General features: G+C 42.3%; 2 protein-coding genes and 1 non-coding gene across 3 annotated transcripts in view; 1 reads left to right on the top strand and 2 right to left on the bottom strand.

Moving 5' to 3' along the window:
• The window catches only part of METAP1D (methionyl aminopeptidase type 1D, mitochondrial), an 84056-nt gene extending 79006 nt beyond the window's left edge, over positions 1–5050 (bottom strand). Inside the window, exon 1 of the mRNA XM_046019730.1 lies at positions 4988–5050. Coding sequence (XP_045875686.1) covers positions 4988–5027 — 40 coding nt within the window. The 5' untranslated portion in view covers positions 5028–5050. The remainder of the gene's footprint in view (positions 1–4987) is intronic.
• On the bottom strand, positions 3951–4057 carry LOC123951270. The gene has a single exon (XR_006820414.1). It is a non-coding gene; the product is annotated as a U6 spliceosomal RNA (small nuclear RNA).
• Positions 5051–5183: 133 nt separating the features above from the next.
• Positions 5184–12502, top strand: part of SLC25A12 (solute carrier family 25 member 12) — a 199791-nt gene continuing 192472 nt past the window's right edge. The window contains exon 1 of the mRNA XM_046018996.1: positions 5184–5316. Coding sequence (XP_045874952.1) covers positions 5299–5316 — 18 coding nt within the window. The 5' untranslated portion in view covers positions 5184–5298. The remainder of the gene's footprint in view (positions 5317–12502) is intronic.

The raw sequence follows: 12502 nt of genomic DNA, 5'->3' as shown, positions 1-12502 counted from the left end.
AGCACAAAAAAGTAAAACTCAGTCCAATCTCATCATCTAGAAATGACAACTATGAACACTTGGGTGAACGTATTCTATACACCTCTTTGTGCATATATGCACAAGAAAGCAAAGATACGTACTTTTACATAACGGAGATGTACTGCTCTATACCCTGGTTTTTATGTATCAGTGACTCAGTCTATAATCTTTTTTTTTTTTTAAGATTTATTTATTTATTTGACAAAGAGAGACAGCATGATCAGGAGGGGCAGAGGGAGAGGAAGAGGGACACTCAAGCAGATTCTGTGCAGAGTGTGGAGCCCCACTTGGGTCTCAAACTCATGACCCTGAGATCATGACCTGAGACAAAACCAAGAGTCAGACACTTAACTGACTGAGCCACCCAGGTGCCCCTTGACATCATCTTTTCTGTCGGTTGCATAGCACACCAGTGCATGAATGAATCACAATTTATGTAGCCATTCTCTTACCAATGGACATTTCAGATTCTGTCCAATATCACCAATATACAATCTTGTTCAAGCACCTTTGCATACTCATTCTATTGTTCTCTTAGGATAAATTCCTAAAAGCAGAACTGTTAGGTAAAAGGTGCGTATACCTTATATCTTGACAGACATTGCCACACAGCCCTCTGGAAAGGCCAGACTATTCCACACACCCACCAGATGTGTCTTCCTTAGAGTTTCTGCCAGACTTGCCAACAGTCTGCCCCCTCTCCTCTCACAGCATCAACTCCTTCCACATGGCTTGTTTCCACAGCAGGATGGAGCTGAGGTGCAAGGGTTTACTTCCATCAGCTTCCTTCATCTCTCCTACGGCTACACTGCTTAAACTTCAAGCACTTCTCTTTTTGATTTCTTCCCTTTCCCCATTTCAGTTTTTTTTTTTTTCTAATTATAAGTCTGATTCACCATTCAAATAACCTGGAATGAATTTTTCACAGCTGCCAAAAAAGATACACAGAAGTAAAATTGTCTTACATTATTCTTGGAGAGAGATGGAATATAAAAAAGAAAGTGAAAAAGAAAGGAAGGAAGGAAGGGAGGGAGGGAGGGGAAATGGAAGAAGGGAGGAAGGAAAAAAAATTCACTATCTAGTTCTGTTATGTGAAGGAAACTGACATTTTTATTTATTTTTTAATATTTTATTTATTTATTTGACAGAGAGAGATCACAAGTAGGCAGAGTAGCAGGCAGAGAGAGAGGGAGAAGCAGGCTCCCCACTGAGCAGAGAGCCCGATGCAGGGCTCGATCCCAGGACCCTGGGACCATGACCTGAGCCGAAGGCAGAGGCTTTAACCTACTGAGCCACCCAGGTGCCCCGAAACTGACATTTTTAAAAAAGATTTTATTTATTTATTTGACAGAGAGAGAGAGTGAGAGAGGGAACACAAGCAGGGGAAGCAGGAGAGAGAGAAGCAGGCTTCCCTCCAAACAGGGAGCCCGATGGGGGGGCTCGATCCCAGGACCCTGGGATCATGACCTGAGCCGAAGGCAGATGCTTAATGACTGAGCCACCCAGGCGTCCTAGAAACTGACATTTTAGATATTTATTCTTTAGGCCTACCGTACAACTTCTGTGCACAAATATTTCTATAGGAGGTTGCAATCTGAAAGGGTTTTCATTCAGTTATGAAACTGAGTACTTACCATGTCCATACACTGTGCTCCAGGCCTTGCGGAGACAGATAAAGAAGGTAAGACACACCTGTAAGAAGCTCCCACTCTAGCGGTGTAACAGAGGTGTAAACTAATATTTTCTAGAGAAGTATACATACTTTGATGCCAGGTGACAAGTGTTCTGGTAAAGGTACGCCCCAAGTGCTATATAAGCAGAGTGGGTTAGTTTGGCTGGGCAGAAGAAAGCAAGCTTAAAGGAGAGATGGCATTTAGGTGTGGCCTTGAGGGATGAATGGTTTGTCAGGTGAAAAAGGACATTGCAGGAGCACAATTAAGGAGGCACACAATAGTAAACCCTAGCAGCAATATGAAGATAGGGAACTGACAGGAGATGAGGCTGAAAAGATTAAGTAGTGTGCTGGAGCTGGCCTTGCATGCTAAGGGACTTTATCACAGCAAAGAAGAGCTCCCAGAAGTTTTTCATCAGGGAAGCATCATAATCAGATCAGAATTTTAGAGACAGAACTGTGGTTGTGGGGAAGAGGATGGACTTGGGGTGGAGACCAGTTACAAAGGCCCTGTCTAGCCAAGGAATGGTAAAGACTTGTACTTAGACCATGCAGAAAACTGGAGGGATCCAAGGAATGGGATTTACTGGCATTAAGAGTACACTTATCATGATATGCACCAAGTAACGTACAGAATTGTCGAATCATTATACTGTACATCTGAAAGTAACATAACACTATAGGTTAATTATACTTGAATTAAAAATAAATAAGTAAGTAAATAAATAGCTGGGGGGGATGGGATTTACTGGGGTGCCTGGGTGGCTCAGACAGTTAGGTGTTTGCTTTCAGCTCAGGTCATGATGCCAGAGTCCTGGGATTGAGCCCTGGGTTGGGCTCCCTGCTCAGCAGGGAGCCTGCTTCTTCCTCTCCCTCTGCCCCTGCCCCTTGCTTGCATGCTCTTTCTCTCTGTCAAATACATAAATAAAATCTTAAAATAGTATATCTTAAAAAAAAAAAAGAAGTGGGATTTACTAACTCACTGGACAGAGAAATTTTTTAAAAATTGTGGGGACCAAGAGAACTCAAATGCTTTTACTTAGATACTGACTGGATGGCAATACCATTGATGGAGATAGAGTCTATAGGCCCAGAAGAAGATGTGGAGAAAAATACTCATTTCCATGTTAGACCTGTTGAGTTTAAGGGCCCTATGAGACATCTAGGAAAAGATACCGAACAGAGAGCTGGCATTGCAGCTGGTGCCCAGATCCAGCAGACATTCTGTTCAACTTTTCAAAAATCATCTAGATTTGACAGTCATTGAGGTAGATAAATTTGGTGACAACAAGGAGAGAAAGCAGCAATGGAAGTTCAGGACAAAATCCTGGGGAACAATAATATTTAGAAACCCAACAACAGAGCCTAGTGAACGTCTGGGAAAATCAGAGAGGTAGAAGACAAACCAGGAGATACTGGCTCATGAAAGTGACCAGGGAGTAAAGGAGAAAGTATGCCCCACTTATTTGCCTTCCCCACTCCTTCCTGTACAAAGGATCCATAAAGGTGACCTTTTCTGGTCACTAAATCTCTCCCTGATGACACATTTTCTGTTCCTTTTCCAATCAGAAGATCCCTCTTTTAGTTGTTGTAGCACTGTGCGATATAATGGAATGGGTTATAGGAACCAATAACCCCACCTGGCTTCCCTATAGCTGTCTTTCCCAGGATTGTCTGAACCACCATTTGTCAAAATCATAAGTGACAAAAAAAGAAAAAAGATTAATATGTTATTTCTGTAATCTGTGGGAATTATATACATATACACACACTTATATGTGTATATACATATAATATACATGTGCATGTGTGTTTTGGTTCCTCCTCCACTTTGACTATCACCCCAGATTCTCTTCATCATTACCTGTGGTACACAAGAAAGTCTAAACACCACTATTTCTTGCCAAAAGAGGAAACAGAAAAGTAACTCGATTAGTAAACAGAATTTGGCCTGGAGCCCAGATCTTAAGAGATGTAAATTGCGGCTCTTTTCACAGGGTTGCACTCTCACGTTGACTTCCACTCTACCAACCAACCAGTCCAAAATACTGCTTACATCACTTTCTTCTTGCACGTATCTCACTTCAGATCTTCCTGTGGCTCCTCTTACAACCTGTGCAGCCTTAGTCCTACTGCTTAACCTCTCTGCCTCACTTTTCTCGACCGCAAATCGGGAGTAACGCCTAACTCATTGGGTTTTATTTGCTTTTCATAGTAGTGTTCCTTTGTTTAGTTATAATCTTAAATTTTTAATTCAAAAAATATGGAATGCTTTACGAATTTGCATATCACCCTTGCCCAGGGATTACACGCTAATCTCCGTATTGCATCGTTCCGATTTTAGTATAGGTGCTGCTGAAGCACGCACTAACTCATTAGGTTTTAAAAGGCAGCTAGCATATGTGAGGTCCTGACACCGCATCATGTACTTCCGTGCTACGGTGATTGACGTGAATTGTGTAAGACTGATGATTCACAGACTTGTACACTGAAGCAAATAATACATTATATGTTAATTTTTTTAAAAAGCACTTAATAAACAGTAGCTATTTACTATGAAAATAATATTTACCTCACAGGGCTTCTGATCCTATATACCTGACACCTAAGCAGTCCCTCAAAATATGTTAGTTCCTTTCTTTCCCAATCCTTGAGACAACTTCTTAGTTCTTTCTAACCAAGATTCAGGACAAATCTAACAAGGATTTCCCTAATTTACCTGCAAAAGTATCTGCATATTTACTGAAGTCTCACCACTCACGCAAGGGTAACACCTACTGAGAGCTACTCCCGCATGATTTCTTCTCCTCTTCACTTTAAGTCACTGTAACAGGATAATCACATGTTGCAAGTTTCCCCCAAAGACGTATTGTATCATGCCAATAGATAAAACAAACACCAATTGCTTTCTCTGTGGCAACTGGGTATCCAGGCGCATTCCCGAGTTACCGTAGGTTCATCTCTCCACAGCCAAAATAAGTAAGTTTGCTACACTAATCATACAACTGACGTGGGGGAAGAAGACTCCAGACAATGTCCCATAAACCTCAAGAAGTGACTGTGAATAGATGCCACGCAGTGACGCCGTCCAGGCAAATGACGAGTGAATAAATGTGTCTGTTCCTGCGGCGTGTCCCTGTGTCAGCCTGTGTGTCTGCGTGTATCGGTACAACTGAAAGTTACATCCGTGTGCGCCGAAATGTTTGAGCGCGGGGGTGTAACCCCCTTGAACCCGGGTGCTTAGCGAGCGAGCTACCAAGCAAAACCCCGCGGGACTGTTCTCCAGGTGCTTACCTCTGCGGACGAGCAGGTGGACGCCGCTGGGCGCCGCCATGTTAACGCCGATCACGTGGTCGCGGAGCACTCCTTAGCCTTCCCGTCCCGCCCCGCCCCGCCCGCAGGAACTGTCCAGTCGCAGCCCTGCCGAAAACTGGAGGCGCCGGGGCCGCCCCGGGGGAGCGCGCGTGCGCGCGGGGGGCTGACTGCGGGAGTCCCGGCAGCGAAGCGGCTCCGGCACTGACGGCCCGCCGAGCCCGCTCCGGCCGCGAGAGGCGGGCTCCAGCCACGGTTCGCGCGCTCGCTCAGAGCCCCTGCGCCCAGGTGGGATGGAAGAAGCCTGTCAGGTAAGCGTGGCATCCAATATTTGTAGCATCAACATTTTGGTGCATGGAAACGTGAAGTCGGGAGGAAAAAAATAAAGCACAATCTAGCGTTCAACATAGCACTTTGCATCGTCGGCCACTCTGTTGCAATTTCCCTGGATTGAGTTGAAAGGTAAAATTTGGTTCAAAGTCACTAGCTGCCCCTTTGCTGTCCCAGAAATTACATTACTCAGCAGAGACTCCAGACAAGACGAGAATCTCTGTGCAGCTGCAAAATCAATTCTGGGTACCCCAGTGGATCTGTTCCGGGGACTTCTCTTTCCCCAAGGACACTTCCCGCTCAACGATATTAACTGGAGTCTTAGTCCTAAATTTGACTTTTAAGAATGAGAGGATGACGTCTGCCAGTGGCGCTGCCGAAAGATGAAGCCTACAGAAGGCCAATCATGAGCCAAGTGAGGGTGCTGTTGTATCCCTAGTGATGACGGTGCCCATTCTTACCAAATCCACTTTTCCTCTTAGCTGCATTTTGGGGCAGATTTCCATCCTGTCATAGACCAGATATGATTGATCTTGGTACCTAGTATTTAAGGAATGTCTGGTGAAGGAATTCAGCTCTCCACGGAACCAGCCAAACCAAGGATTTACCGGTTTCCCAGACTTGATGCAGTAAAGACTGATAAGGATCCTTGGTGATTGTGCGTGGTGTTCCTAATTAATTTTTAAGAATTTAAGTACACACTTAATGAAACATCCAGACAATTCAGAAATGAATAAAGGAAAAAAGCCTATGTCCCCTTCCTAACCCTCTCTGCACACCACAATCCTACTTTCCAGTCAGCCACTGTGTACATCATTCCGTGCCTTTTACAGGCAAATATGTTAAGTATTTAAAACTCACATCCTTACTGTTAGGACATGCTTTTTGCACTCACTATAAACATCAAATCTTAGTTCAAACTCATTCTTTTTAATGACTACATACTTTTGATACTTTTACTTTTAAAGAATGAATTGTGGCAGTTCCTTGGGGGACACGTGCTATACTTCTTGGAGACCCAGTTTTGGATGCTTTTGGGTCACCTTGAAAGATAAAGAGAAATAATGTTTTCCGCCGAGGTAAATAAGATGTGTAAGGTTGAGAATGAAAAGCACTGCCACAGGTTATGTCAAGCTCTACCTTTTTCAAACTTAGATCAGTTCCAGGGAGAGAGCTTTTGAAAATGGTGAATCTGTTCTGTTCTCCTGCAACCACAAGGAGAAGGAAAGGGAAGCACTGTGTGGACGCAGGTGGCCCCACTATAGTGGAATCCAGGGAGAAAATGCCTAATAAGTTTGGCATAGAATGCGGGTATCTAGGATGAGCTAGAAATGACACAGATAGGAACTTGCACAGGTTACGCAGCTCACCCACTGACCTCTTACTTGGCTTATCTCATACAATATCTCCCTGACATTAGAAGAATTAAAGGTTGCCAGCGTGTGTCCTCCCAAATCATCAGTTTATGCCATAAATGCATACTGACCAGTAGGATAAAAGGCTAGACCAGCAACATCTGAGATCCTTTGAGATTCTAGCATTCTGTGATCCTGGAGAGTCAGGGCATCAGAATGCTTTCATTTAGATGAATAACCACTACTGACTCACTTCTCTACTCCATTTCTGCATCTTCCTGCCTGTGAAAGGAAGGTTAATTACACTGTGGTACTTCAATGATTTGAACGCCCACCAATATTCAGATTCTGTACTTGGGATTCTTGAATACAAAGTTGAGTAGTTTTTCAAAGCCAGAATTCAAGAAATAAAGGATAACTTCTTAATACCTTCAGTTTCTGTGTCCAAAAATTCATTCTTTAATGTTAAAATATTTTTATTAATTGTGATTCATTATTGTTTTATAGGTCTTTTACCTTTTTATTTTTTACCTAAGTTCATGTCTTATTAGCACCTTTTAAAATCTTTTTATCTAAAAAAAATCTTTTTATCTTTTATAAGAGAAATAAATCAGAAATAAATTCTGATATTCATATTTTTGAAGTCAGTTTTTCCTTCTTCTACTTAATGATATTTTATTATAGATTTATACTATATAACTTTTTCAAAAGTTGTATATAGTTTGTAATCAAATTTAAATTATATTGGTTTCTGTAATATATGTATTGAATTCGTAATTCAAATTCACATGTTTTAAATCCTCTAGGAGATTATGCAAGATGAAGTAAATCTCTTAAAAAATAAATTTTGTTTTGTAAAACATCATCCTGTAACTTGTTTTACAAGTTTAGATTTTTAAATACTTATTAGGATTACCTACAATGCAAGATACCTAAAAAAAAAAAACAACAACTATACTAAGATGCTTACATATCTATAGAAGAATATATGAACACATTGTAAAACTAACTTGAAAAATGCAGTATTTCTTACTGGGCACAAAGCAGATTCTATGGCCTGCTGAGGGTAACTGGTATGCTAGGTCCTGGACAGCTTCAGCAAGACTGTCATCTAGCCTGAGTTGCCTTCATTCACCCTTCCTGACCTTCCTTCTCAAATTGGAGAATTTTGCCTTTTGATTTGATTTCAGGATCATTTCTCAGCATTTTACTCTACGGCTTGAGAAGAATATTTCCAATCCTGCCATCTGATTTATCTGATTTTAGTTTGAGGAAATACTTTTATTTATTTACATATTTTAAGTCAAATGAACATTCTTTCCAGGAACCAGGAGTCCTGCATAAACATCCCTAAACATAAAACAGCAGCTCATTGGACCCCTGTAAAGTTAGGGTCCAGCTTCAAATGATTATCTGTTCAGGTGGAAAATTTCTAAGGCACTCTTAACCAACTAGCTGGCAGAAGGTCATTTCCTATGCCAACATTTGAGACAACAATGGATAAATTACCGAATAATCAAGGGGTATCCTTAGAGAAAATGCATAGATTCTCCATGTATTTTGAGAAGAGTAATGCCATATCTAAGGCAGTTGTGAGAAATCAAGAGGATTTCTCCTTGCTGTGTGTGCCCTTTTCTTGATCTATAGCAATGCCAACCAAGAAGGAACCGGGGGCAAAGGAGAAGGACTTTAGTTGTATGTAACCCTCCTGTCCCTCTCATTTTTGATTTGTCTAATGACATTTTCTCAGTCATATAAATTCTATGTAAAAGAAACGAAGTTCCACCCCCTTCTCAGAGCAATATTGTCCTACCTGAGCCCCTCCTACCCTGAAATTCAGAAAATGTCAGGAATCTATTGCCATTTATAAACCTGGTCCAAATGGGCTCAGCAAATAGCTTGCCGTACTTTCCTGAACAGTCTGTCAAGTAAAATGGTGTCAGACAGGACTAAGGTAGCTGTAGGGTAAGACCAAAACATTGTCCCAAGGGAGTTGTTGCTTTCCAGCCCAGTCTGGCCAGTATTAATTTCAAGTTGGTTCAACCTCTTGACTTGAAAGATGTTGTGCAAGATTGTAAGCAGAAATAATGCTTCAGTGGACATTGGGGAGGGTATGTGCTTTGGTGAGTGCTGTGAAGTGTGTAAACCTGACAATTCACAGACCTGTACCCCTGGGGCAAATAATACAATATATGTTAATAAAAAAAAAAAAAAGAAAGATTACTTCAGCATATAGCCTGTTCATTGTTGGAGCACAGAGAGGTGGCAAGAGCCAAGAGAAGGAGGATCTGGGAGGGCTACAGGGAAGAGGATGAGAGTAGTCCGAGATCTCACTCACTGATGCATCCGAGTTTTCTGATAATATTTGTTTCGGTCAAGTTTTGCTTTGAAACTATGCAGGTTGAGGAAAAAAGCCCTCTTTGACATCATCTCTTGGAACTGGCTCAGAGGAAAGTTGAGTTAAAGCAGAAGTGTGTATTTGCCTCCATGGTATCTAAATAAAAATGTGTACACTTAATGACTGCCATCTAGTCCATTAGTAATCCCTGGAAAAGTAGCAGCTGCTTATACACTTCCGGAGAATGGTTACACTTCAGAGTAAGGAAGAAAGGCAAAAAGTTTACTAGACAATTTAACAATCAGCCAACATAGGAATACTTAATGCCTACTCTGGCTCCAAAGAGACGATATTATTTTCGTTTTGGTTTTTTTTTTTAAGGATTTTATTTATCCATTTGACAGAGAGAGAGAGAGCGAGCACAGGTAGGTAGAGTGTCAGAGGAAGAGGGAGAGGTAGGTTCCCTGCTCAGCAGGGAGCCCAACTCTGGGCTTATTCCCAGGACCCTGGGATCATGACCCAAGCTAAAGACAGAAGCTCAACCACCTAAGCCACCTACGCACCCAGATTTTATTTTTGTTCTTAAGAAACTAGTTGGAAAGGCACCTGGCTGGCTCAGTGGGTGGAGTATGCAACTCTTGATCTCAGGGTTGTGAGTTCAAGCCCTATATTAGGTGTAGAAAGTACTTAAAAATTAAAAAAAAAAAAAAACTAATTGGAAAGCTGAGACTAACATGTTCACAAGATTGTCCATAAAAAAGGACCAAATAGGGGCGCCTGGGTGGCTTAGTGGGTTAAGCCGCTGCCTTCGGCCCAGGTCATGATCTCAGGGTCTTGGGATCAAGTCCCACATCGGGCTCTCTGCTCAGCAGGGAGCCTGCTTCCCCCTCTCTCTCTCTGCCTGCCTCTCTGCCTACTTGTGATCTCTCTCTGTCAAAAAAAAAAAAAAAAAAGGACCAAATACCCTTGAGAGAATTAGCCAATAGGAACAACTCCAGGGGTGAAGGGTTATAGAGTCTGGCTATCCTTGGCTGCCAAGACCTGAGAAAAATGCTGAACCCTAATTAGATAAGCTTCCAGGAAATTAGAACCTGTTTAATCCGTTTCACTTCCTGTGAAGTTGAAGGTGAGAGAAAGGGATATAATTCTTTCTTTAGCATCTGTAATCCACAAGGAAAATGCTCTTGATCTCCTTATTGGAACTTTTTAAAAAGTCTGGTTTTTTGTTTTGTTTTTTCTGTTTATTGAAGTATGTAATATGTGCTCTTTAAAAACACTTAAAGGAGTGCCTGGGTGGCTCAGTCAGTTAAACATCTGTCTTTGGCTCAGGTCATGATCCCAGAGTCGTGGGATCGAGCCCTGCATCAGGTTCCCTGCTTAGCGGGGAGCCTGCTTCTCCCTTTCTCTCTGTTCCTCTTCCCCACTCATGCTCATTCTCTCTCTCTCAAATAAATACAGAAAATCTTTAAAAAAATAAAAATAGGGCGCCTGGGTGGCTCAGTTGGTTAAGCGACTGCCTTCGGCTCAGGTCATGATCCCGGAGTCCCGGGATCGAGTCCCGCATCCGGCTCCCAGCTCTATGGGGAGTCTGCTTCTCCCTCTGACCTACCCTCTCATGCTGTCTCTCACTTTCTCCCTCTCAAATAAATAAATAAAATCTTAAAAAAATGAAAACACTTAGAAATACCAAAATGTATACTATAGAAAGTAGAAGTCCCCCAGAAAAGCTTTGTCCAGGTAATCAGTATTGAATACAGCAGGTTGATGTATATTCAGCCAGAGTTTTTATTCTATGCACCATTGTACCGTTTATTCTATGTACCATTGACTGGACTTTCTAAGAGAAGAAACCTATCGTTACCATGACCAGTCACACATCTGTGCGGGGTCCCAGAGAGCAGACCAGGCAAACCATACACAGACGCCCAGGAATGCCCACTGCTACCTGGGGCCTTATTGCAGTCTACTGCGCCATCTCTCTTCCCTTTGCCCCCAGTCTGCTCTTGTTCCCATTTCTTTGTTTCCACCCTTCTCTAACGTTACTTACTGGTTTGTTTCTTTCCTTCCCAAAGTGATGGTACACTCCCGGTTACCATCTCCTATCTTTCCATCTTTGTATATTCTTTTACTGGCTTTATGGTTCTGTTTGCTCTATCATGCTTCGTGTGTTTGAGCAAAACCAGGATTGCGTGAAACCAGTTCATAGAGACCGCAGTTTGACCATGAATGTCACAGGCTGAAAATATTGGGAATTTTGATATTTCTTACCGTAAGCAGGACACAGTACTCCTGGGTCCATTAGCGGCTCTGCAAAACACACTGCGGTAAGATTCTCCAAAGCGGAGATGATGAAATGGCAAGGGCTTTAATAATAGAAAAAGAAAACTAGCTGGATGTCCCCTTCTCCCATCCCACTCCCCGCCTCCACCCCCCCAGACTGCCTGAGAAACTAAGCAGTTTCTTAACTTCTGCTCGCCTCTCACTCAACACCGTTCTCTATGCAAGACTGAAAGTGTCGAAACAAACAGGGGGGGCAGATGCTGCCTCGACCTCTCTCCCCATTGAGCTATAGCTCCTCGGTGCTCACTCCATCCACTTTAACCCAGAGAACAACCTGTCTGGAGAGCATTTTCCTCCTCTGAAGCACACACAAACATCCCTGCATTCTCTCTTGCTTGATAAAGGATAAAGGAAGAAAAGCAGCAGCTGCTCGAGGAACAGACAGCAAACAAGCCTCACTGTGGTGGCCCCCGCGGCCTTCACAAAGGGGGATTCAGAGAGCGAGGCAAACAAACTGCGCAGCCCATGACTGCCGCACGGATTCACCTGCCAAAATTATTAATTAAAAAATCTAAAGAACTGTCCAGGTGAACGGAGAGTCTACCCAAAGCACGTTTTCCAACTGGTCTTTTATTAAGTTCGAAGAGAGAGAATACAGTTGAAGACCTGGAAAAGGCTTCAAAGACCATCTAACCCAGCCCTAAACCCACCCCTTCCAGCACGAAGATCAAGACAGTGAGGCCCAGGGAGAGGTCATGGGAGAGAAGACACAACCCTTTTCCAGCCTGTGTACGTTACAACACTGGAGATCTTAAAAAATAGTTTTTTTTACAGGGCTAACGGAAAGGCCCTAAAATTAAGAAATGAAAATTTCTAAAGCTGTGGTTTTCTATGTGGTGTCTGTTGATTCATTGCACTAGGGGGTCAAGTTTCTTTTGGTAGCCAAATAAGGAGTGTGGTAAACTATGGTCCCATTGAGAATCGGTTTCCAAAGAAAATAATTAAATATTGTGTTTTTTCTTTTTTTTTTTTTTGGTTCACTTTTTTTAATTAAAGAAAGCTCTTCATTAACTTTTCTTTTGGCAAGTTTTGCTTTGTGGAAGTCAGGCTGAGCACAGTCTCACTGTTTAAAGGTGCCACTTGCCTACGTCAGGTAAACCTATTTTTAAAACTTACATGTTTTAGTTATCTTTT

This window comes from Meles meles, chromosome 9, assembly GCF_922984935.1.
Source record: "Meles meles chromosome 9, mMelMel3.1 paternal haplotype, whole genome shotgun sequence".
Lineage (NCBI taxonomy): Eukaryota > Metazoa > Chordata > Mammalia > Carnivora > Mustelidae > Meles > Meles meles.
This window is presented reverse-complemented; position numbering and strand designations above follow the sequence as displayed.